Source organism: Zingiber officinale, chromosome 4A (assembly GCF_018446385.1).
Source record: "Zingiber officinale cultivar Zhangliang chromosome 4A, Zo_v1.1, whole genome shotgun sequence".
NCBI classification, from domain to species: Eukaryota; Viridiplantae; Streptophyta; class Magnoliopsida; order Zingiberales; family Zingiberaceae; genus Zingiber; species Zingiber officinale.
In genome coordinates, this window is record NC_055992.1 from 21056899 (window position 1) to 21084068 (window position 27170).

Sequence of the window (27170 nt, forward strand, 5' to 3'; positions counted from 1 at the left end):
GAGCTGATGAGTGGTGCAGCCTTTTCTAACATATTTATTTATTTTATTTATTTGTTCAAGTTAGTGATTAGAGGGATAAAATTTAATTGTTATGATTATATTTAGAAAGTTCAAAAAAATATTTGCTCCTTACGGGATTCCAATGGAAATGATAAATCCAGACTAGGGGTGTAATGAGTCGAGCGAGCTGAATTTTTGGATATTTAAGTTTGACTCGTTTATAATCGAGCCGAGCTCGAACTTTATTTAACGAATATATTCATGGCTCACGAGGTTATTCGAGCTTTTATCGAGCCTAAACGAGCTTAATAAATATAAATTATAAATTTAAATATTCATTAAAAATTAAATTATATATTTTAAAAAATATATATATTCTTGTTAAAATTTATAATTTTATTCTAATAAATAAATTTAATATGTTTGTTTATGTTTTTCATAAGCAGAGTGTAAAATCTATAAATTCAATATCAAAACTATTATTTTTTTATTTAAAAATTAATTCATGAGCTTAACGAACATGTTCACGAGCTAACGAGTCGAATATTGTGAAGCTTAAGTTTGGTTTGTTTATCTTAACGAGCCTAATTAAATGAGCTCAAACGAGCTTTTATCGAATCGAGCTTCGAATAGCTCACGAGCGGCTTGGCTCATTTACACCCCTAATCCAGGCTAATCCTGGTATACAAGATTCCGATGGAGATCCTATGAGAAGCGGATCCACGCCTACTTTGGTTATATGGGAAAAATGGTTGGGATCAGGGGTGTAAATGAATCAAGCCGTTCGTGAGCTATTCGAAGTTCGATTTGAGAAAAACTCATTTATGCTCGTTTAATGAGGTTCGTTAAGATAAACAAATCAAATTCAAGCTTCACAATATTTGACTCGTTAACTCGTGAACATGTTCGTTAAGCTCATGAATCAACTTTTAAACAAAAAATAATAATAATTTTGATATTGAATTTATAGATTTTACATTCTACTTATGAAATATATAGACAAATATATTAAATTTATTTATTAGAATAAAATTATAAATTTTAATAAGAATATTATAATTTTTTTTAAATATATAATTTAGTTTTTAATGAATATTTTAATTTTTAATTTATATTTATTAAGCTCGATAAAAGCTCGAGTAAGCTCGTGAGCCATGAATATATTCGTTAAATAAAGCTCAAGCTTGGCTCGATTATAAATGAGTCAAATTCAAACATTCAAGAGTTCGGCTCGGCTCGGCTCAATTACACCCCTAGTTGGGATCTTGTAGTGGTGGTGTAATTCGAGTGCGGACAGAATGACGATATTTTATCATTTTGACGAAGTCGAGGTTAGAGTTAGACTTTATCTCTTTAAGACAAATTTACCCCGCACACAGTGTTCACGGAACACGGCAATCGTCTCCCAAAATACAACGATTTTATCTAGCGATAGCAGCACTACAAATCGTAAAGAACTCCGAACTGAAGAAGCTTCTCGAACTCTCCAATGCAAGTATGGAATGCAATGCTTGCTTTTCTTAGAAAGAATTGAGTGAGTGAAATGAGGATGTGAGAGATCTTATTTATACTAAATGAAGGGGTATAAGAACCTCTTGGTTAATTAGATCTCATCCATCCATTTTAAATTGGATGATGTAGTTCGCATCATTTCCTAAGAGACACAATATCTCTTCATTAGATGTCACCCTTTAAGAATCAATGAATGAGATTAAGTCATCCAAAGGGCACTTAAACCTTTCAAGTTGGATGAACAAGATTTGTCAATCTTGGTTCAACGATCTAGATTTAATTTCTCATTCAATTTAAATTTTCAACAATCCCCGACACGAATGAAAATGAATGCATGCATGTTATCACCTAAAGAGAGTTCAATCAAAAAATTATTGTATTAGGAGAGGTAGCTTGTGATTTTGAATCTTCCATAGTAGAATTCCATCGAATTTACTAGGTTGCTTAGTGAACATGATGCCTTGAACTACTCAGTCATTTGTATAAACCAAGACAATGGTACCTACACAATAACTTTTCTCACTTCTTTATAGTTCTCACTATTTTTTCCGTTTTGGCCATGGACAACATCTTGGATTCATAAGTATTTCATTGAAGTGGCCCATCTTCATACTTATATAGGTGACCTCCTATAAAGAATATCCTACCGTATTCTACTTTTTCAAGCATAGGAGTCATTAAAAGTTTATAACTTAACCTCACTATATATCTTAGGTAGCACTTTTCCATCCTAGGAATGAGAGGGGAACTAGTCCAAGTTCTCACGTGAACTTTCATAATGTCATTATCCCATTGAACCAAGATTTTAGGGTCTCCAATCAACAAGGTTTGGGTTACCACTATGAATGTTCTTGTTTATAGATTTTTAATCTCATTTCTCTTGATGTGCAGTATATTTGATCTCTATTCAAATATTTTGTAAATAGATCTGTCAAGTTATCTTTTTATTCGACATAATCGATAAAGATAACTCCATTAGAGATCAACTCCCTAATGGTATTGTGTCGTCGACGAATATGTCGTGACTTACCATTTTACAAGCTATTTTGTGCCCTTGCAATTACCGATTGATTATCACAATGTATCATCACGGCAGGCACTAGTTTTTCCCAACATGGGATATCTTCTAAGAGGTTACGAAGTCATTCGGCTTCCTCTACGGCTTTATCTAAGGTTATAAACTTAGATTCCATAGTTGATCGAGCTATGCAGGTTTGTTTCATGGATTTCCATGACACTGCTCTACCACCAATGGTAAATACATATCCATTGGTGGATTTAGAGTGTTTTGTATCAGATATTCAATTTGTATCACAATAGTCTTCTAGTATCGCTGGATATCTCATATAATGTAATCCATACTCTAAGGTATATCTTAAATATTTAAGAACCCTTATTAATGTCTTCCAATGGTCATCATTTGGATTACTTGTAAATCTACTTAATTTGTTGACCGCATATGCAATATCCGAATGTGTGCAGTTAGTGATATACATCAAACTACCAATTATCCTCGAATATTTCAATTGGGATACAGGTTCACCATGATTCTTAGCTAAATGTAAGCATAAGTCCATCAGTGTTTTCACAAGGGAAAGATCATATACATTAAATTTCCTTAGCACTGTCTCAATATAATGAGATTGTGAAAGGATAATTCCAACTAATGTCTTATTGATCTTAATCCCGAGTATAACATCCGCTATACTCGTATCTTTTATATCAAAAGTTTTGGTCAACATTTTCTTAGTAGTCATGATTATATCATAATTACTACGCATGATGAGCATATCGTCTACATATAGACAGATAATGACAAATGAGTCAGGTGTGTCTTTGATATATATACATTTATCACACTAGTTTATTTTAAATCCATTTGACAACATAGTTTTGTCAAATTTCTCATGCTACTGTTTCGGTGCTTATTTTAGCCCATATAGTGACTTCACGAGTCTACACATTATTTTCTTGTCTTGGAGCCACAAACCTTTCAGGTTGCTCTATATATATTTCTTCTTCTAATTCACCATTTAGAAAGACTGTTTTCACATCCATTTAATGTATCTCAAGGTTATGTATTGCAACAATAGCAATGAATACTTGAATGAATGTGATCCTTGTTACTGGTGAATATGTATCAAAGAAGTCAAGGTCTTCCTTTTGTTTAAATCCCTTTGCCACTAATCTTGCATTATATTTTTCAATAGTTCCATCAGCCTTATATTTTTTTCTTTATAATCCATTTACATCCTAAAGGTTTGATTCTAGGTGGAATATCCGCCAATTCCCAAGTATGATTTTGCATGATGGAATTTATTTCACTATTGATGGCTTTTTTTCAAAAGGGCGCCTCAGGACTTGATAAGGCTTCGCTTATTATTCTTGATTTATTTTCCAACATATAAGTCATGAAATCAAGACCAAATGAATTTACTATTTTGGCCCTCTTACTACATCTTGGTTCTTCATTATTTCTAAGATTATCTTTACTCGCAGTTTCATAAGTTTTTTTATTTGAACTTTCCTCTTTCCTATCTTTGCAAGGAAAGATTGTTAGGATCCTTCGTACGGAGGCTAGAGAGGGGGGTGTGAATAGCCGACCCCAAATCGTCGCGTTTCTACACACTAGGGTTAGCGCAGCGGAAAATAACACGTAGAAACGAAGGAAAAGAAGACAAACCTCAAACAAACCGATGTAACGAGGTTCGGAGATGAACTCCTACTCCTCGGCGTGTCCGTAAGGTGGACGAAGCCTACCAATCCGTCGGTGGATGAGTCCCCGGAGAACCGGCTAATACAATATACTCCTTCTGGGTGGAGAAACCTTGCCACAATGTTTCTTGCACAAGCAAGATAGGAGTACAACAGATACAAGAAAGCAAAAGACAATATGAAACACTTGCTTGCCTTTCTTGTTGACTGGAGTGATGAAGCAGCAGCTTCACACCAGCAGCAGCTGACGAGAATCCAGTCGAGAAGCTCACGCGAAGCTTCAGCTGCGAGGAGCTCAGCAAAGCTCTGATGGCGGTAAGGCGAAGCTCTAGAGCACGAACGAAGTTCTAAGGAGAGCGATATGACAATGAAGCCACAGTAGCTTTTATACTGCGAAGAAAACACGAAGGAATATAGCCGTTGCGTCGCAGCGAGCTGTGGATCGGTCCACGGATCGATCGGCGCTTTCTCCGGACTCGGTCAGTGATCGTCCTCGATCGGTCGTGAGGACCGATCGGTATGGCCTGATCGGTCCGTGACCGATCAGTATCTGATCGGTCCGGACCGATCGAGGCTTATTGAGTCGGTTCTCGCACTCTTCAAGATCGTCACCGATCGGTCGGCGGACCGATCGAGGATATCGCTGATCGATGCGGCCGATCGGGCTCCATCTTGATCGGTCCCCGGACCGATCGAAGCTTCCAGAATCGATGGCCTTCGTTTGTCATCGATCGGTCGACCGTCGATCAAATACACAGCGTATCCGGATCGGTGCGGGACCGATCCGAGCAATTTTGCCCAAACCAAGTCCCAAACCTTCCAAACCAATATCCGATCAACCTTGACATATTGGTACATCATGCTTAGCATCCGGTCACTCCCTTGACCTGCTAAGACCCACCAAGTGTCCGGTCAAATCCTTTGACCCACTTGGACTTTCCTCTTCGTGCCAAGTATCCGATCACTCCCTTGATCTACTTGGACTTCCCAACACCAGATGTTCGATCACCCTTGATCCATCTGGATTTTCCCTTGCCCGGCTTAACTCACCAGGACTTTCAAACTGCCTAGCTTCACTCACTAGGACTTTTACCTGGCTTCACTCACCAGGGTTTTCCCTTTCACCTAGCTTCACTCACTAGGATTTTCACCTGGCTTCACTCACCAGGATTTCCCGACTGCCTGGCTTCACTCACCAGGACTTCTCCGACTGCCTGGCTTCACTCACCAGGACTTTTCCCCGTGCCAAACTCCCTGTTTGGACTTTCCCCGTGCCAAGTCTTCATACTTGGACTTTCCGCGTGCCAAGCTACCTGCTTGGACTTTTCCCCGTGCCAAGTCTCCGTACTTGGACTTTTCGCGTGCCAAGCTTCCTGCTTGGACTTTTCCCGAATCAGGTCAACCAGGTCAACCTTGACCTAAGGTTGCACCTACAATCTCCCAAACACCTATTCTTGTCAAACATCAAGAATACAACTCTCTTCTCGTCAAACATCGTCAAACATCAAAACACAACTCGAGTCAGGTCAACTCGAGTCAGGTCAACCAGGTCAACTTTGACCTAAGGTTGCACCAACAAAGATATCTTCAAAAAATACAACATTCCTTGATTCAATTTTTGTTCCAACATGTACATCAAGGACTACCGATTTGGGCAAAAATAAAATTGATATGCACTACTATTATTGGTATATCCAATAAAATGCAATCGATTGTCTTTAGTCCAATTTTGGTTTGTTTTGACTTAGGTACTTCCACTTTAACCAAACACTCCCATACTTTTAGATATTTATAAGAATGCTTATGATCCTTCCATAACTTATAAGGAGTTTTATCTTTACTTTTGTGAGAGATTTTATTGAGAATATGGTTTGTCGATAAAATAGTTTCCCCCTACAAATTCTGAGGTAAGCCCGAACTTATCGGCATAACATTCATCATTTCCTTAAGAGTTCGGTTCTTACGCTCAGCAATCCCATTTGATTGAAGAGAGTAAGGAGATGTCGTTTGATAAAAAAAATGCCAGATTCTGCACAAAATTCATCAAATGGACCATCATATTCTCCTCCTCGGTCACTTCGAATTCTTTTAATTCGTTGACCAATTTTATTTTCAACTTCATTCTTATAATTTTTGAATGCTTCTAAGGCTTAATATTTGCCTTTCAATAGACACATAACAGTATCTAGTGCAATCATCAATGAAAGTAACAAAGTACTTTTTTGCCTCCTCTTGTTTGTATAAATTTTAAGCCACATATGTCACTGTGAATTAATTCTAGAGGGGTCGTGCTTCTTTCCATTGAATGGAAAGACAATTTTGTCATTTTAGCTTCAACACATATTTCACATTTTTGTGTTGGATCAACATTAAATGATGGCAATAAGTTTAAATTCATAAGTCATCGCAAAGTATTATAATTTACATGTCCAAGTCTAACATGCTATAAATTAGAACACTCGACCAAATAAGTAGAATTTATCATTTTATTGTCATTAAATTCATGGTGTACAACAATTACATTCATTTTAAATAGATCATTCTCCATGAACCCTCTGACTATGAATTGATCATTTTTTGTCAATACATATTTATTTAACTCAAACACTAGTTTGAATCCAGATTCATTTTAAATAGATCATTCTCCATGAACCCTCTGACTATGAATTGATCATTTTTTGTCAATACATATTTATTCGACTCAAACACTAGTTTGAATCCAGCTTTGACAAGAGTCGATTCTGACACTAAATTCTTTCGAATGTCAGGAACATGAAGCACATCAATTAGTGTCACTTCTTTGTCTGATGTCATCTTTAGAACCACCTTGCCAAAACCAACAATGTTAGAAGTTGCATAATTGCTCATAATTAGTTTTCTCCCATTAATAGGGGTATAAGTTGAAAACTGGGCCTGGTCGGAGCAATGTGTCGTGTGACACCAATATCGACCCACCATTGCCTTGGATTGTCCACCAAGTTGGCTTCAAATACAATGACAGTCAGGTCTAATTCTGACATATCTATCGGCACTGACTTATCTTCAATCATGTGCACTTGAGTGGCTTTCTTTGGACGTCAGCAGTTTTTGGCCTTGTGATTCGGTTTGCCACAGTTGTGGCATATTCCTTGGAACTTCTTGGCTCTCCCTTGGCTCTATTCTTTGTTGGGATACTTTCTTTTCTTGCCAATGTTTGGTTCTAGCAGATTTGCCTTTGCAAATATAGTCATTTTTATTGATTATAATTGCTTGCGATTGTCTTCTTCAATTCACAACCTTACAATCAGATCCTCAAGTCATATTTTCTTTTGCTTGTAATTTAGATAATTTTTGAATTCCCTCCACGAAGGTGGAAGTTTCTCAATTATCGTAGCAACTTGAAAGGACTCATTCATTGTCATGCCCTCGGCATGTAGATTATGTAGGATCAACTGCAATTCTTGGACTTGAGTTGTCACAGTTTGGGAATCAATCATTTTGAAATCTAAGAATTTGTCGACGATGAATTTCTTCAGTCCTGCATCTTTTGTTTTGTATTCCTTTCGAGAGATTTCCATAACTCCTTTGCAGTTGTCATTGGAATATACACGTTGTATAACGTGTTGTCCAAGCTATTGAGGATATAGTTTCGACATAAAAAGTCACTATGTCCCCAAGCATCATATGTCGCCCTCTTATCTTTATCAGTCTCGCCTTGAGATATGGAAGGTGCATCTTCACATATGAACCTCGCAAGATTCAACGTGGTTAGGTAAAACAGTATCTTTTACTGCCAACTCTTAAAATTCGTACTTGTAAACTTCTCTGGCTTCTCGCCAAGCGCCGGTGGAACAAGAGCCATTGATGATGAATCCATTAAGATTGCACGAACAAAATTCGTCTTAAAGTTTTTGGAATCTTGTAGTGATGGTGCAATCTGAGCATAGGCAAAATGACAGTATTCCACCGTTTTGGCGAAGTCGAGGCTAGAGTTAGACTTTATCTCTTTAAGATGAATTTGCCCCACACACGGTGATCACGGAACACGACAATTGTCTCCCAAGATACAATGACTTTATTTAGCGATAGCAACATTGCAAATCGCAAGACCTCCGAACCGAAGGTCTTGCAATTTGCAACCCCGCACACGGTGCTCACGGAACACGACAATCATCTCCCAAGATACAACGACTTTATCTAGTGATAGCAGCATTGCAAATCTCAAGACTTCTAAACAAGAGCCGTCAATGATGAATCCATTAAGATTGCACGAACAAAATTCGTCTTAAAATTTTAGGGATCTTGTAGTGGTGGTGCAATCTGAGCGGGGGCAGAATGACGGTATTCCACCGTTTTGGCGAAGTCGAGGCTAGAGTTAGACTCTATTTCTTTAAGATAAATTTGTTCTGCACACGGTGCTCACTGAACACGGCGATCGTCTCCCAAGATACAACGATTTTATCTAGCGATAGCAACATTGCAAATCGCAAGACCTCCGAACTGAAGGTCTTGTAATTTGCAACCCCGCACACGGTGCTCATGGAACACGACAATCGTCTCCCAAGATATAACGACTTTATTTAGCGATAGCAGCATTGCAAATCGCAAGTCCTCCGAATAGGAGCCATCGATGATGAATCCATTAAGCTAGCGTCCCGGCTATGCGCTTTCAGCTGTGTGCCTGCATTTACCTCCCTCTATATCCGTGGGGTCGGCTCTAGAGGAGTCGTTGATGTGGCGGTTCCATATTTTTTTATTAAGATTGCACGAACAAAATTCATCTTAAAATTTTTGGGACCTTGTAGTGGTGGTGCAATCTGTGCGCAGGCAGAATGACGATATTCCACCATTTTGACGAAATCAAGGCTAGAGTTAGATTCTATCTCTTTAAGACGAATTTGCCCCGCGCACGGTGCTCACGGAATACGACGATCCCATTTAATTTCTCATTCAATTTAAATTTCCAACAAAAATATTTTAAAAATTAAAACAACATTCATTTTTTAAAAAAAAAATAACAGGACTTTTTATTTTAGTTTATAATTAAATATATATTTATTATTTTAATATACTTTTCACAGTCTGAAATTAGGATGGACTAATTCATTCAAAATCAAATCTAGTTAAATTAAATTAAAATTAAATAGATAAAAAAAAATAACTAACGATAGAGTTTTTAATAAAAATTGAATAAATTATAAAAATTTAATTAATTTGATTAAAATAAAACTAACCGATATTTTAAATAATTCTCAAAGGTCCATGTCGAATTCTCCAAGCTGTAAGGGATGAGAGCGGACAGAATTCCTTAATGGGATCCTGCCATGCCATGTTACAAAATGCACGAGGCAGGGGAGAAGTCAGAAAGAAAAAGGAAAGGTGTCTCTAATTGAGTTGTTGTCCGGACCAAACTCAACAGCGGGAGCTGCTCTTTACAAGAGGAGAAGAAGACATGAACGCCTGTGGCATCAGCCACGAGTGTTTCATCTCGAGAGGCACATGGAAATAGAAAGCAGAGCATACCTCTCGGTGCCGTGTCCAGCATGGGTTGTTATCGAATCAAAATGAACCGATTTTTTTAAAATAAATTGAATTGATCAATTTTTTTTAAAAAATCAAGAAAATTAAATTAATAAAATATTGATTAATTTAATTTTTAATTAAATTAATCAATTTTTTTTTTAAATTAGGGATTAAAAAAATATTTTATTTAATAAAATTTAGTTTTGATTAAAAAATTAAATTTAAAATTTTAATTTGATCTAAAAATTTAATTTATTCTGCATATACAATTTAATAGAATAAAAAATTTTAAAATAGAATCTGAACTGAATTAATTAATTTTTTAAAAAATAAAATCAAATGTCTGATAAATTAAATTAAATTTTAAAATTTGATTGATCTGTTCTGTTTAATTAAATTTTTACTAATTTTAAAATTTGATCGATCTGTTCTATTTAACTAAATTTTTACTAATTTTAAAATTTGATCGATTTGTTTTGTTTAACTAAATTTTTACTCAATCTTAATGAGAAGTGTTTATCAATTTATAAATTTAAATTTAATTTATTTGATTTAATATAATTAGAAATTTTGAAACTAAACTCTAAGTGAATTAGTCGATTTAATCATTTTTTAAAAAAAATAAAATTTTTAAATAAGAGAATTTTTAAATTTGACATAAGTTAATTTAGTTTAATTGAACTTTATTCTGTTCAAATCCTCCGAATAAATGCAACAATGATTCTAAACTTTTCTAAATTTTGATTTTTAAGAGATTGTTTAGTAAATTTAGCCAAATTTATTTGTTATATTTTTTTTAGAGGTTTTGGAGTCAAAACCTGTGATGTTCTATTCTCTTTGTATATATATTTTTTTAACTGGTAAAAGATGATGTATTAATTATGATCATAACTATTATATGAATTTAAATTGGTCAAATTTTAAAATTTTCTTTGCCTCCTCTAAAGTTTTTAAGTCATCATATGCTTTATTTTTAATTTTACTAATTTATTTATATACGATTTTTCGTCAAAATTATTTTATAAATAATGAATTTCATTTACGTTAAAATTATTTAAAAATCTGAATCATTTAATAATTAAATTTAATAAAATTTAAAATATAATTATGTTAATATCATTTTTTTTCTTTTCATACTAAAAATAATTTAACAATTTATTAATAATTTTCTTTAATTATCTTTTATATAAAAAATATTCACATCTTAAAATTGACAACACAAACAAAAAAAAAAACTTCTATAAAACATATCTTCAGCCAATAATGTTAAGAAGATATCTTCCTTCCTCTTTTATCTAAAAATATCTATTCTTATCCATTTAATATATATATAAAATTAGATTAATTTTTTATGAAAAAAAGTCACATAAAAACAAACACATATAATACACCTTTCATAAGAAATTCTCTCTGGTTGAAACGAAAGCATCCTACAAATTTAAGGTTTCACATGCACTTTAATTAACAGATTAAGTTATTTCCCACCAAGTTTTATGATTTTGTCCCTAAAGAATAGCTTTATGTCATGAAGAATGAAAATATGAAAATTTTCATATATAAATTGCTAACAAACACAGCACGGAGATCTCAACGCCCCCCTAAAAATTCCAGCATCAGTAACATAAGTGCACAACGGTACGTACAAAAAGAGGAAAAGCATTTGTCAAAATTATGAGCAACCTATTGAATGCAATTAGAAACATACAATTCTACCTGAGTAGCAAATGTAATGACATTTGGTAACACTGCAATATTGTCCATCAGACTGAATTAGATGCACACAATAAAGTTCTTCCGCTTTATTGGCAAGGAACTAAACTGTGTTGGCTTTTTCATCGAGATAAAGCCAAATTCTACCCTTTTTTCCTCTTTGAATCTTGCTCGTCATTGTTAAGAGAGCCCAAAAGGCCGCGTCTCATTTTCTGAACCCTGCTACTTTCTATCCTTCGTGTAACTAAGTTCCTGCCTATGCCTATTGCTGAGCATATTTACCTGTGGTTAATTAGACAAGTTACTCTGATCCCTTTTGGAGAACTGTGTTGCGGCAGCTCGTGCACCGGCAATAGCTGCACTGACACTAGGAGTTTTCACGGATGCAGGTGCTTTGTTGTTACTAAAGTGCAGCGCAAGGGATCCTGGCTTGAGTGAAAAAGGATCACGAGGATCTGGAAGTGGAAACTTCACGGGCAAAGGGCCTTGAATTGGGCGAAGACCTCTTACTGCTGCATCATAAATCTGATGGAGAAAATCACATAATCATCATGCCAGACAAGCCAGGAAATACTTAATATCATTCTAAAAGAAGAACTTCGATGAATACCTTTTTTTCCAAGTTATACACCCCTTGAAATCCACGCATTTCAAATGGGACTACTAACTTCTGCAGAAATTAAGAGAAATTCACATAAGCTGAAGAGAAAATACATGGAATCTGAAGGTCATCATTCCAGCGTTGTAGTACCTAGTACTAAATATCTAGAATACGCAATGTTACCATAATCATTGAGAACTACTTTGTAAAGAAGTTCAAGTAATGCATGCTCTAACAATTGAAGACACAAAAACTCCAGACAACAGTTTGAACTTTAAGCTTAAGCAGTCTGATTATTATTCAAGCCATGAAATGGTGCCAAGTACCTGTGGATTTTCACACAACCAGCAAAACTCTGTTAGGCCTTCAAGCCTCACCTACAACAAAAAGTAGAAGAAATTTAAGTACACAACAAAGTTGAAACCATACCAAATAGAACAGATTAACTGAAAAATGTCTGAAATAAGGAATAAAGTTCCTACCGACTCAGGTACTTGCTCCCAGCTCACAAGTTCTTCAGATCTAACACATCCCACCACCTCAATACAACCTACAGAATGTATATTTATAGAAATATTAGGAAAAAATAACCAAAATATTTTCAAATTTCTCTATAAATTTGGTTCCTAGAATCAGTCTTTTAAAGTAATATACATTTCTGAAAGAGATAAGTAGGTCTTGTCCAAAAGATTATGATTCTTTAGTAAACCCCTCCATTTGTATGGATTAAAATGACAACCATCTAATAAGGGAATGCACAACCTCAAAAAAAAAAAAAAAACCATATATTTTTACAATTTAAATATTAAAATGGAAAACTATGTAGTCTTTTCATTCAAAGAAACATGATTTGTTTGCAGTACTTCATCAAGAGGTTCAGTCCTAAAAAAAAATGATCTTTCGCAAGATAAATTCTTTAAATCTTTAATGAATGATTTTGACCAGAAATTTGAATTCTATTATCAATGAATATGCAACCAGGACATATGGAGAAATAAACAGCAAATGATAGTAATTATATGGAAAACTATGAGTGAACAACCACTAAGTTTGCATCTCTCCAATATGTTATTAACTATTAAACCAAGGCGCTTAACTTGTTTTCAGTCTCAGCCCGATCAAGTCAGATTCAAGTAGTTAAAAAATTCTAGCTCTGGTTCAGGTTGGGTAAAACTTGCATGTATATTATACACATAAAAGGTCAAAATGAGTATTGTATAGTTGTAAGTGTAAGCAAACATTTAGTAATTAAACAATATTGGGTTGTGGTGTGGTAACAAAATAAAGAGCTGAGAAAAGGCTTGATATTTGCAATTAATTAGATAAAATAACAAGATGAAAGTCAAGAAATGGACCATCCCCACGCCTAACAATCTAGCAAAAACTAGACATTTTCTTGCCCAAGAAATAGATACCAAAGTTCCTGCAATAGAGGAAAAAGAATTCTTTACATTACAAACTATCTCATGTCTTTGTAATCACTTGTCTGATATAATAAAGGTTGGTAATGGTTCATTTTGTTACTTGTGTCTTGATAGACCAATATCACTGAATTAATCAAATACTTTCGTGAGTAATAGAAAATTTGATCTCTCTGTCAATTATCTGTTGGGTAAGATGGTATACACATAAAACAATCACTATCTACAGATTGGGTTTAATTCAATAACAAATCGACCACTTTAAAAATCTCCTAAAGGAAGGCCTTCCAAAATAATTTTCTTATAAGATAGTCATAGTTTTTGTGTATACTCTGACTTCTTTAATAGAAAATGAAATGGAGGGCAATATCCTCCCAATATACAAGATAGGATAGCAGTATAACTTATATGATAATTCAACAGAAAAAGGTTATACATACAAACAGGTAAAACAAAACAAATGATACATGAAGTTGAAGAGACCATGCATGACTTCTGAAAAGAAAATATACTACTACAGTACCATACCTAGTCATGATTACACAATATTTTACTGAACAAGTTTGAAGGCATAATCATGGAATTTTGTTTAAAAAAGAATAACATTCTCAATCTCTATGCAAGTTTCATACCTGCATATCTGGACATTACAAGCACAAAGGTATTCTATTCTTTGACAATAGAATTCCATATCAATCATGTAAAAAAAGAGTCATGGAGAGAATCATTAAGCTAAAAAACTAAGCTTGCTCATGTAGTAAGAAAATATAGAACAGCAAACCAGACAGCCAATGAAGACATACCCAACAATCTAGATATGGGATAGTGCTCTGGAAACTTGATATCAGTGACTCCATTCACAGAGTATATCTCCTTGTAGAAATCCTCCATTGCTTTGATGGTCTCAGGATCTGGGATTTTTGAAGCAGCATGTATCCAAAGACGACCTTCAAAGCATAACCAAAGATCAATCGCCCAAACCCCATAGGGGGAAACAAAGAAGCTTTTGATTGACTAATATTTCAAAAATTCCCATAGTGAGAAATAGATCAGCATAAAGAGCATTGGAAAACCCAACAGGAACATGTCTTCTCAAGCATCTTCGAGTATAAATTCATGTAAGAAGCAAACAAGACAAATCAAGAGTTCAACTGATTGTGCAATTCAAATAAAGGTTGCAATTCTAAAAGTTAATAAGAGTAGTGCAGAAAATTTTAAGTTTTTCATAGGGAAAACAATCATTCTAATGGAAATTAAAATTGAATTAACTCTCAAAAAATCAATCAAGTACATGGATCCAAGCCCTTTTCATAAATTGATAACATGACTTGTAAAATAGAATGACTTATAAGCATACTTTTTCAAATGAAAAAGGCTCTACGCTATTATGTTTCTCTACTCTCCCCTCAAGTTGGTGCATAGAAGTTACATATGTCCAACCTGTTTAAGAACTTTGAGAGCTCCTTCAGTTAGTAAAGATATCGACTAACTAATTTTTTAACCAAATCTTTGATAGTTTCACAACCTTTTCTTCTAATTTCTCCTTAATAAAGAAACTATCTATCTCAACATGCTTTGTACAATCATGTTGAATTGAATTATAGGCTATATCATTTGCTACTTTATTATCATAGTATAGCAGAATTGGTTTCTTCAAAGAGAAATTTCTTCACAAATTCCTAAAGTCATCCCTCTGTACTCAGCTTCTGCACTGGACAATATTTTTTTACAGCTTCTCCATGTAACTAAGTTCCCACTTACAAAGGTAAGGTATCTTAAAGTTAATCATCTATCATCAACTGCTTTGCCTAATCAACATCTGTATATACCTTGATATTTTACTTATTTGTGATTTTAGAGCACATAATTTCTTTTCCTAGAGTTGATTTTAGATATTTGCATTTTAGATACCTCAAAATGTGAGTATCTACATTCATATGTTGCTCACCAAGATTATGCATGAACTAACTAACTATACTCAGAGCATAGGCAAGCTCTGGTTGTGTGAGCCAAGTAAATCAAACTTACAACGAGTTTCTGGTATCTCCTCCTGCCCACAGGTACCTAGTGTCTAGGTCAATACCTAACTTCAGAACCTCCTCCGCTGGAGTGTTAGCTCCTCCAGTGAAGTGTTAGCTCGTTTGCAGACTGACAGACCAGTTTAATAATAGATTGATGGCATACTTTCTTTGAGATAAAAAAAAAATCTTTTATTTGATCAGGTTACTTCAATTCTGTTTGGACATCCAAAGTATGACTCTAATACTATTTTAGAAAAAGAATGACTCTAATTCAATTTTAGAAATTAAAATTATATTAACTCAAAAATTAAAATTAATTTTTAAGAAATCAATCCAAAGTATCCTCTTTTGTAGCAAGAGAGGATACTTTGGATTGATTTCTTAAAAGTTGAGGACACCACTTTTAAGAAATCAATCCAAAGTGTCCTCCCTTGTATTAATTGAGCCCACCACTTTTGTAAATAAAAAAGCGTAAAACGAAGAGAAATATTAGGCAGTTCAAATTGAATAAAAATTTAATATTGCTTGGACATGAGAGAGAAACCCCTAAAACGAAGAGAAAATCTAGAGAAGAACTAGCAAGCAAAAGGGAAATACCGGTGAGAGGCGCTGGCCACGATCTTCCTTCCACGCGCTTGATGCCATGGACGAGGAGGGAGGCCCAGGGCTGGTGCATCGTCAGGCATGCGTTAGTGTAATTCCCCTTCCCTCTGCCGCCGACAACACCTCCGCTGTTGAATCCAACCCTAGAACCGCGGGCACCACCATCCCCGCCTCTGAATCCAGGAGAAGAAGCGCGGTCTCCGCCGCCCTCGCTGACAACACCTCCGCTGTTGAATCCAACCCTAGAACCACGGGCACCACCATCCCCGCCTCTGAATCCAGAAGTAGAAGCGCGGTCTCCGCCGCCCTCGCTGACAACACCTCCGCTGTTGAATCCAACCCTAGAACCGCGGGCACCACCATCCCCGCCTCTGAATCCAGAAGTAGAAGCGCGGTCTCCGCCGCCCTCGCTGACAACACCTCCGCTGTTGAATCCAACCCTAGAACCGCGGGCACCACCATCCCCGCCTCTGAATCCAGACGTAGAAGCGCCGTCTCCGCCACCCCCGCCGCCTAAACCAGACCAAGAAACACGGCTCCCTCCACCGGGGCGAGGGCCGAGGCCGCGATCTTTGTCTCCAACTCCGCTGTATCCCCTCATCGCTCAACGATTGATTATGGGTAAAAAATATATATATATCGACCGTATTAATTTATCGGCTCACCACGGTAACAGCAGAGGGTGGGCTACTAAATCCACCGATAAAAAAATATTTTATCATAATTCTTTTTCAATACACCCTATCAATTTTTTTTACCCTTTCTAAAAACCTAAAAAATCTAACAACACCCTAGCGTCATCTTCCTCGGCTGCTCCTCGCTGTCGCTGGGATTTGAGGATCGAAGAAACAAGAGAACCCTTCATCTCTCCCTCTCATCTCTCCATTCGGGCAACTTGACAGCATAGTGCTCGTTCAAATCATTACATTGTTCTTGTTAAATCTTGTGTTTAGGTTTTAAATATTCATGAAAATCTCTCGAATTTCAATTATGCGTCATTCTTCCCTAGTTTGTCGAACACATTGCTACTTGTTCGACTACTATATGTCGAACGCACCAAGATCTATTCGGTCATGGTCTATTGAATATAACATAATGTATTCAATCAATGACCATTGAACAAAATACTAAATGTTCAGCCTCCAACAGTTGAACATCGACAGATTTGTTCCATTGTGTGTTGCCGAATACATTGTAGTATCCAGTGTTATTAGCAGTCAGGATCCCATCACTATGTAGTTAGATAACTACTTAGCGCACTGTCACTTCGTCCGCTTGAGAGTAATGTTTGTTGGAGGATTGTACAGTTGTCATTATCGCGACCCCTCAGCCACACAAGAGTCGTGGCAGGTGGAGGGACGGGCGGGAGTGATGTCATGTGGCATGCATGCGCATTTGCTTATAATGCGTGAGACATCTTGTGGAGATATACTTGCATACATGTCTAGTGGATATTAGTTACATGTGATTGTGATATGTTGTACTTGTTTAAGCTATGATTGTTGCATATGGTTATCATGCTTCATACATGTCATTTATTATACATGTATCTGTTATCGGTTATATTACTTAGGTCTTGCGAGCAGATTTGTTGCTGATCCCTGGTGAGTTTGTTGATCGTTATATCGTATGTGTCAATCCCAAATTTGGTATGTGCATTTACTATATCATTTTCGATCTTGATCTTAGGTGTTAGATCTAGATTGGATTTGTGTATTCATTATGTCAGTTATGATTAGGTGTATTATTTATGTCATATATGATCATATTCTTTATTCCCTACTGAGACAATATACTTTGATCTCCATATTTTATATAGACCATGTACTATTTTGTCTATTACCCGCTGAGTCATCTACACTCACCACCGCATTTCTGTGTTGTCTTTTTCCTCGGGTAGCAGGTAGAAGTATGTGGAGTCGCTTGGAATATCCTGTCTGTCAATTCCACATCACATCAAAAGACGATTTTTATTTTGCTCTTATTTTCTTACACATTTTTCTTATGGTATTGGCATTGTATTGATATTTAGTCGTGTGGCTACTTTATCACTTTTGATATTTTGTTGTGTTTAAGTCGTGTCGGTACGCATTATATCCTTTTGGTATATGAGCTTTCATTTTATTTTCCGCTATGTTTTTAGTACAGTCGTGTGAGCTGTTTTATTATATAACTGCGTGGTTGTGATTATTTTTGTTCCAGCCGAGTGGGTTGTGTATATAATTGTGTGGTTGTATATGTTCCAGCCGTGTGGGCTGATATTATATCTTGTGAGTAGTCTTGTGGCATTATATATATGATTCATATTCTCACAGTTACAGGGGAGATGCTATCCATTTGTCGGGTAGAGACTCCTCTAGGACATGACACCCTAATGGTAAACTATCAAAAATATCCTAAATATCAAAAAATAAAAATTACTGAAAATAGTAAAATAGAAGTTTGGAGCATCTGAAACGGCATTAAATAGAAATTATCAAGAAAGCGTTTGTGCTTCCCGATTTATCTTGGTAGTTAGTGAAAATTTTCGTGGGTCTGATTCAGTTACTTACTTTGAGGATCAATCTATTTGAAGAATTGGATACTCGGTTAGCAAAAAAAAATCACAACTGACGTATAGCTCTCAATTATTGCAAATCCTCAATCATTAAGCCAAAAGCACGGGGAATTAGATGTTGCTATTCCTATGCTTGCTTGCTTTCTTCTTTCTTCAATCAAATGCATTGGCATCGAAAGCAGCTGGTTTTGGTGAGAACCAATTCTAAAATACCCCTGAATTTTTTTATGAACTATTTATCGACAATTTTAGGGAAATCTAAAGCTGTAGTACTATTTTATTATAAGAATTGCCTAATTCTCCAACTTGGTCAACTCATTTGGTGTATTATAAATCGATATCAGAAGCCAGTTGGAGTATAGATCCATGTAGTCCTCTTGGACCTCAAAACTGGGGCACGCTGCCTGGATATTCATGGGCAATGTGTGCTTCAAGACCTGAAGGAATGCAATCGCCCATAAGCGTCAAACCCAGCAACATCTACAACAGACACTTGGGGAGGTTGATCAGATCTTACACCGAGGCCCCTGCACTTCTGTTGAACAAGGGGCATGAAATCAGCAAGAAAAAAAACTTGATTTTTTAACATTTTCTTCAATTTATCATAAATTTTAGAAGATTGTGCTAGTTTTTTAAATTGTTGGAATTTTTTTCAGGTTAATTGGACAGAATTGCCCGGCGCTCTTCTTCTAAATAACAAGTTCTTTTATCTCAGGCAGTATCATTGGCACACACCTTCTAAGCATGAGCTCTTTGGCAAAAGGTTAATAATTTAAACCTGTTTTCTTTAATGAAATTAATATACACTTCATTGAGATAGTGTCGATTGATAGATACCCTTTGGAGCTTCACATGGTTCACATCGCTTCAGATTCAACCCCAGAAATAACAGTCATCGGTGCGTTGTTTGAGTACGGTGGCATAGTCGATCCTTTCCTGGACATGGTGCGGCTTATTCCCCTTCACTAGTATAATGGAAGAGAGGTCACAATATCTAAAATGTTAGTTTCATTTTGTGATTACCTTAATTTGCACAGTTGCAGGTGGCCTTGAATGAGTTGAAGAACATGACTAGTGTTGATGTTGGAGCCATAAGCTCACCTGTCCTAGGTGACAAAGAATCTGAAAATAGTTCTTGATCGAATAAATATCTAGAGGGGACATGGATATTTAGATCAACGCTAAGTACTAGGTCGAGATAGACCAAGGGATGGATATCCAAGTTGTACTTGGGGTGCCTTGAGTTTAGAGGTACATTGGACACGACCCGTTTAAGAGAAAATCACATATTAAGTATCATTGGTCATTCCTCTTATGAATAAGTATAACTGATCTTTTTACTTAACTTTCATTTATTCTATGCGTGGAGTTATGTACTTTGATACCGTTAAAAGTGGTCTTTAATCAGATTATGATTAATACGATAGTTAAGTATATGGTGAAGCGTAAAGAGAATAGTGTTAAGTCAATAGATGATTCATCGCTCTCTTGGATTAGGAGTTGACATCCTGGCCGCTTGATAGAGATATTAGTGACTCGAAATCCATGGTAATGGGAGGGATCATTTATCATTCAAGAGGAGTCTATTATATCTTGAAAATCGAGTAAAACAATTAATTTGGTAATGATGCATAACATACCGAATTAATTGGGATGTAGGCTTAGATGAATATATTGAATTACATAGTAATCGGTTCATGGTAGTTTATAGTTTATGACTGATATTAATTTTATCACGTTGGGTGGCTAAAAATTGTTGCTGGATGGTTACCTTAGTCTGTGTATGGATTTACACCGCCTTCGTATATAAAACCTAGAGGGTCACACGTATAACACATAGACATAAACAATGATATCGAAAACTAGTCGAGATCAAGATCAAATATAGATTTATTTGATACAAAGAAAAGAGAATTCGAATAGTCATAATCATGATGATTCATGGAGAATTCGAAAAATCATCATAATAAAAGTCATAAATGAAGAATTTATGAAGGGTATAATTTTTCATCTTCCCAATAAATGAATATCATAAATAATGAATCACTAAAAAAAAAACAGCTTTACCGACGGGGCTACCAACGGAAATTTTTATCCGTCGGTAGAGTCTGAATATTACCGACGGAATATTATATTCCATCGGCAATATCTACGTTACCGACGGAATCAAATATTACGTCGGTAATGTACCGACATTACCAACGAAATTAAAAAATTTCGTCGGTGATGTGTGTTTTTTTAAAAAATAATAGCTTTACCGATGGAATCTAGATTCCGTCGGTAAAGCCGAAACAAACCCTAACTCGGCCCCTTTCCTTTCTTTCCACGCGCGCGGCAGCATCTCCTTCCTCTTCCTCCTCCCCGATCTCGCCGGTAAGCTCCTTCCTCTTCCTCTTCCTCTTTTCTAGCTTCCTTTCTTTGTGGGCGCCAGCGCCCTGCTGGCCTTTGTGCCGGCCGGCGTTGGCAGTTGTCTGCCGCCAGCGGGCACTAGGCCGCTGTGGCGGCCACCAGACCGCTGTGACGACCACTAGGCCGCTGTGCCGGCCGCCAGCGGCCTCCTGGCCGTTGTGTCGGCCGCAAGCAGCCTGGTGCCCGCTGTGCCGGCTGCCGCTGTGCCGAACGCCGGCGGCCTCCTAGCCGCTGTGCCGGATGCTACTGTGCCGGCTGCAGGTATGTCGGAACTGCTATGCTGACGGGTGTGTCGGATATATGCTGTTGTGCTGGCTTGTGCCAGTCATTTTTCTACTTGTTAATTTTTTGATAAATTTTGTGCTAAATTATTTTTATTTTGTAAACAGATAGCATTTGCTGCTCTTCTCCGGTACACATTCACATCTTCAGGTATAATTTAGTTTATTGTATTTTATATTATTTGTCATTGTTTAATTTACATATATGTTATGTTCGTATCTTAATCTGTAACATAATATCATTCTTTGTTTGTTTTGTGTTTGTACGTTAATTTAAGATAATTTATAATTATCAATTTATTAGTTTTAGGTGAAAATGTCTATGAACAAAGCTTGGATGTACAATTGATTAGAAAATGGATTTATTAGAGATGATTTTATTGCTGAAGTTGAAGAATTTGTCAACTATGCTAAAAGTCATCCAGAATGTATGAATGATGCAGAATTAAAGTGTCCGTGCAATCATAAAAAAAATATCAAAATAGAGCTTTCCGTAATGAAGATACTGTAAAAATGCATTATGTAGGAATGGTTTTGTGCCAAATTACTACAATTGGTACTGTCATGAAGAACCTTATTTGTATGAACCAATTGGGCCTTCCGGTGGTTCATCATCTAGCACAAATTTTACTGCACATGACTCATCAACTTATGATATTGGAATGCAATCAATGGTTCACGATGCAATGAATGCCACAGTTGATTATTCCAATATAAACGAAACACCTACACCTGAATATCAGCAACTATATGAAATGTTAAAGGCTAGTGAAAAAGAAGTGTGGGAAGGCATTCCCTCATGTCACTCACAATTATCAGCTACTGCAAGGTTGTTGAATATGAAAGCAGAACATCATTTTTCTGAAAGATGTTATGATGGCATATGTCAATTAATATCAGAGTTACTTCCTGCTGTTAACATAATGACAGATAATTTTTACAGTACCAAGAAATTGGTTAGAGGTTTAGGTTTGCCAGTAGAGAAGATTGATTGTTGTGTAAACAACTGTATGATATTTTGACATGAAGATAACAAACTGAGTGAATGCAAAATCTGTACTCACCCTCGTTATAAGAATGCTACCCATATACCAGGGAAGAAGAAGAAAAATATTGCTTGGAAAGTGATGTATTATTTTCCTTTAACTGCTAGATTACAACGTTTGTATGCATCTGGCGCTACAGCTTGTCACATGATGTGGCATCATGAACATGAGCATGAAGGAAGTATTATGTGTCATCCTTGTGATTCTTCTGCATGGAAACATCTTGATACTGTATTTCCCTCGTTTGTAATGGAACCATGCAATGTGAGATTGGGACTTTCCGCTGATGGATTTCAACCATTTGGTCAATCGGGACAGCAATATTCATCCTGGCCAGTTATATTAACACCATACAATTTACCACCCTGGATGTGCATGAAAGATAAATTTATGTTTCTTACTGTGCTTATTCCTGGTCCAACCAATCCCAAAGAGAAGATAGATGTTTTCTTGCAACCTTTAATTGCAGAATTAAATGATTTATGGAATGTAGGGTCAGTGATTTATGATGTTGTAAGTAAAAGTAATTTTAGATTGCATGCTGCATTATTATGGACGATCAGTGATTTCCCAGCATATTCAATGTTGTCAAGATGGAGCATGGCGGGTAAATTAGCTTGTCCACACTGCATGACAGATTCTGATGTCTTTTCATTACCTTGTAGTCGGAAAGTATCCTGGTTTGATAATCACCGGAAGTTTTTACCTATTGATCACCCTTTCAGGCGGAATAATAAATATTTCCTAAAAAATGTTGTAGTCAGAAAACCTCCTCTAGCATTCCATATATCAGGTGAAGAAATCATTGAACAAATAGACAGTTATGGATTTCTACCAGTATCTCAATTTGGTTCTAATGAGATAAATAGATACATTGTTAGGATGTGTCAGTGTGGTTGGAAAAAAGGAGTATTTTTTGGGAGCTCCCCTATTGGAAGTATCTACTCATTCGACATAATTTAGATGTCATGCATGTTGAGAAAAATTTCTTCGATAATATCTTTAACACTGTGATGAATGTGCCTGGAAAAACTAAGGACACTGTAAAATCTCGTGAAGAATTAAAACAATTAGTAAACAGACCAGAGTTGCATCAAAATGAAACAACCAATAGATTTCCAAAGGCTTGTTATACATTAAATAAAGATGGGAAGCAGGCTTTATGTAGTTGGTTAAAGGAAGTCAAATTTCTAGATGGGTATGCCTCAAATATGGCTCGTTGTGTGGATATGAATAGGTTAAAGATGTTTGGGATGAAGAGTCATGATTGTCATGTATTCATGCAAAGACTTATTCCAGTAGCTTTCCATGATTTACTTCCGTATAATGTTTGGCAAGCTCTCATAGAATTAAGTCTATTTTTTAGAGATTTGACAGCGAGGTGTATTACGATGAACGATATGCTTCGGTTAGACATAGACATTCCTCTCATATTATATAAGTTAGAGCGCATATTTCCACCTAGTTTTTTTGATTCAATGGAACATCTGTCAGTACATTTGCCATATAAGGCACAAATAGCTGGTCCTGTGCAATATAGATGAATGTATCCATTCGAACGGTTTTTGAGAAAATTAAAGAATAATGTTCGTAACAAAGCAAGAGTTGAGGGCTCAATATGTAATGCTTATCTGGTTGAAGAAACATCTTCTTTCTGCTCCTATTATTTTGTTGATAATGTCAAAACCAAACATCGCAAGGTTCCTAGAAATTATGATGATGCTCAAGAAATAGACAATTTGATGCTTTCTATTTTTAAGTTTTCTGGCAAACCAATGGGTGCATCTATTTCTAGATTCTTAACTCTAGAAGAATATCATGCTGCAAGAACATACATACTCTTAAATTGTGAAGAGGTCAAACCATACATAGAGTAAGTTGACTTCTCTAATTAAAAAAGTATTCCCCGTTCAATTTGTTGCTTGATATCTCATTTACCTTAAAATTACCTTCTTTTCCAGCTTATATGAACAACAACTATATCTATAAAATCTATCAATGGATGCAGATGGTGTAGCTGAAAAGTTAGAGGTTGAATTTGCATTATGGTTTGAAATATATGTAAGTTGGATATTTTATTAAGTATTTAAGTTCGTGTGTGTTAAGTAGTGTTCTAATGTCTACTAATTATGTAGGTTAAAGACCGTAGAATATCAAATGTGACAGATGATAGGATCATGAATCTTGCATCAGGACCTCTTCGTAAAATAAATATCTACTCTGGTTTCTATGTTAATGGCCTCAAATTCCACATGGCACTACGAGATTCACGGAGATTAACCTATAATTCTGGTGTTTGTGTCAAAGGATCTATGGACAACAATAACACTCAGTATGATTATTATGGTAGACTTGAGGAAATCATAGAAGTTGAATATCCTGCATTACCTATTAAGAGGTGTGTGCTATTTAAATATTCATGGTATGATTCTACCCCAAGAATAGGTACCAGAATACATCCAAAGTATAATTTAGTTGAGGTTAATGCAAACAAAAGGTTCAACAAGTTTGAACCTTTTATTTTCGGGGTACAAGCAGCACATGTTTTCTATCTTGAATACCCTACAAAGAGAAGAAGGCCCAGTGAATGGTTGTCTGCTTGTCGAATGAAGCCTCGCTCGATTATAGAAATGCCGAATACCACTCAGGCTACTGATGCATTTCAGAATGGATACACAACTTGAATCTACATCTCAATTACTTGTTGATATTGTTAATGTCACTTATGAGGAGATAGATGATGAAGAGATGTCCAACAGTGAAGATGAATTGGTACTAACAGAGTCTAGCGATGAAGACTTGGAAACTATTAATGTTGATTAAATAGTTGCTAATGTAATGTCTGAACTGTACTTTTCTATATAATTTTGTATTGTGTTGCTAATGTTAATGTTATGCATGTGTGTATATATATTTTTGTATTGTGATGTTAATGTTAATGTTAATGTTAATGTTATTACTAGTACATGCATGCTATGTTTTTGTGCAGATATATTATTATGGCTGAGCAGCAGACAGTAGCACCCCGTGACTACAAGGTTATTAGAGTTGTCGGAGATACGTATGTATTTTTGTTATGATTAATACAAGTTATTAGAGTTGTCGAAGACTTGTTATTATTCATATCTATTTTTTTCCTTGCAGATTTGTTCCTGATGGCCACCGGGTAACCTCTTATATCACTAGTAAGTTTAAAGAGCGAGTATGTGCTTCTGGTACTACATGGCGGCATGTAGATCAGGAGATGAAGATATTTTATTACAATGAATTCGTAGTAAGTAAAATTAATATATTTGGTATTCAATAATATATTTATCCTTTCGTATACTAAAATCTATACTTATAATTGCAGAAAAGGTATACATGGGAAGATGGTCAAGAAGAACAGTTTAAAGTTACATGGAATAGTTATTGTGCTAAACTGTACAGAGACCTCAGGAAAAAGGGCACTAGGCCAGTGTATGTTTCGGAGACGATATGGAGTGCATGGACGACCACCTGGGCTGTAGAAAGATGGCGAGAAAATGCTGAAAAAGCTCGATCTAATAGGAATACAGAGCCAAGTGGCCCGAGCACCGAAATCGCTCGGCATACATCAGGATCGAAATCTATTGTTAAGCATGCTATGGATTTGGTAATTTAATTTAAAGCTATAATTTTTAACAATTTTTTATTTTATTATCACATTAGTATGTATAATTATGTCTCAAAATATTTGTGTATGTAGGAGCATGATCTTGCTCGGCAACCCACATGCATGGAGGTATTTCTGAAGATCCATAAGAAGAAAGATGGGTCATTTGTCGATTTTCGATCTCAGGCCCTACACGTAAGATTATTAACTTTATTTCATTTGTTCATGCATTTCTATTTTGATTAATTTTAATAATTGTTATCAAATTAAATTGTAAAATACTGAAAAATTAGCGAATAATGATAAGGGATTTTTCCGAAATTTTTGGAAATTTTTCGGGAATTTGTCGGAGCTCGTAGGACTAAGTTTATGGGGATTAAAATGGGGTCTAGGAAAGCCTGTTTAGGCTACCCCATTTATGTGAGGAAATGTTGATTTTCCTTTTTATTTTCTTTTTATTTTTCGTTATTTCTTTTTCCCCATTTCTCCTACCGTGCGGTTCCCTACTTCTCCCTCGTCGATCTCTCCTCCTTCTTCTCGATCCTTCACCTATTCTCTTCCGATCCAGCCGAGGACATCCCTTTCCCTTCCCATTTTTTTCCTCCCGAGTCGATTTCCCTCCTCATACCTAGCACCGGCCTCTTCATCTGCTCTTTCTCGAGCCGTATCTAGGCGCCGCCACCACATGAGGCGAACGGAGCAGCGCCTCTCCACTGCGGCTCTCCCTCCAGCGGTGCCCTAGTGCCGTTACCTCCATGTCATCGTCATCGCTAGAGGTCACGGGGTCAGGTCAGGGATGTCGCTCCATTACCTGTGCCCTAGTTCCAAACCCCTGTCGGCTCCTCTTCTTCCGATCACCTTCTGCCGCCCTCTCGGATCGCTGTCCCTTTGTGCCAGTGAGTTTGGCCGGAAGAGGGAGTATTGAGCTCTCTACTGATCCTACTATCCTAGCACTGTCTGCGATTCTTTGATCTCTTCTCTGGCTGACGGCGAGGAGCACAAATTCACCCTAGCAGCGATTTTGGAGGTAAGTACCATACGTAGCTGTGGATTTTGGACTTGATCTTGTTGGAGTGGTGTTGATTTGGGAGTTATGTGTCCCAAGGTAGAAGATGAGTAAGATTCCAGCCACCACGATACTGTTCGCTGGAGTTTTCC

The 27170-nt window shown here is 36.2% G+C and overlaps 2 protein-coding genes across 7 annotated transcripts; one reads left to right on the top strand and one right to left on the bottom strand.

The window, feature by feature from the left end:
- Positions 1 to 11310: 11310 nt before the first annotated feature.
- Positions 11311 to 16716, bottom strand: LOC121969676 (circumsporozoite protein-like). 3 transcript variants are annotated; one of them, XM_042519893.1, is made up of 7 exons: positions 16407 to 16716; positions 16080 to 16208; positions 14265 to 14408; positions 12523 to 12590; positions 12367 to 12417; positions 12050 to 12109; positions 11311 to 11964 (listed from the first exon to the last, which is right to left on the bottom strand). In XM_042519893.1, the coding sequence occupies exons 1-7, from the start codon at positions 16684 to 16686 to the stop codon at positions 11728 to 11730; spliced, it is 969 nt and encodes a 322-aa protein (XP_042375827.1). In that variant the 5' UTR covers positions 16687 to 16716; the 3' UTR covers positions 11311 to 11727. The 3 variants fall into 3 exon arrangements, with proteins under 3 accessions (XP_042375827.1, XP_042375826.1, XP_042375825.1); XM_042519892.1 differs by having other exon boundaries at positions 16080 to 16454; positions 16554 to 16706; XM_042519891.1 differs by having other exon boundaries at positions 16080 to 16716.
- Positions 16717 to 18747: 2031 nt separating this feature from the next.
- LOC121969677 lies at positions 18748 to 26851 on the top strand. Of its 4 annotated transcripts, XM_042519896.1 has the most exons (9): positions 18748 to 18833; positions 18987 to 19143; positions 19299 to 19405; positions 19476 to 19643; positions 21441 to 21483; positions 25368 to 25439; positions 25523 to 25652; positions 25731 to 26012; positions 26106 to 26851. In XM_042519896.1, exons 4-9 carry the CDS (start codon positions 19616 to 19618, stop codon positions 26256 to 26258), a joined length of 708 nt encoding a protein of 235 aa, XP_042375830.1. In that variant the 5' UTR covers positions 18748 to 18833; positions 18987 to 19143; positions 19299 to 19405; positions 19476 to 19615; the 3' UTR covers positions 26259 to 26851. The 4 variants fall into 4 exon arrangements, with proteins under 4 accessions (XP_042375830.1, XP_042375828.1, XP_042375831.1 ...); XM_042519894.1 differs by having other exon boundaries at positions 18987 to 19405; XM_042519897.1 differs by having other exon boundaries at positions 18987 to 19405; positions 19476 to 19587.
- The last annotated feature ends 319 nt before the right edge of the window (positions 26852 to 27170 follow it).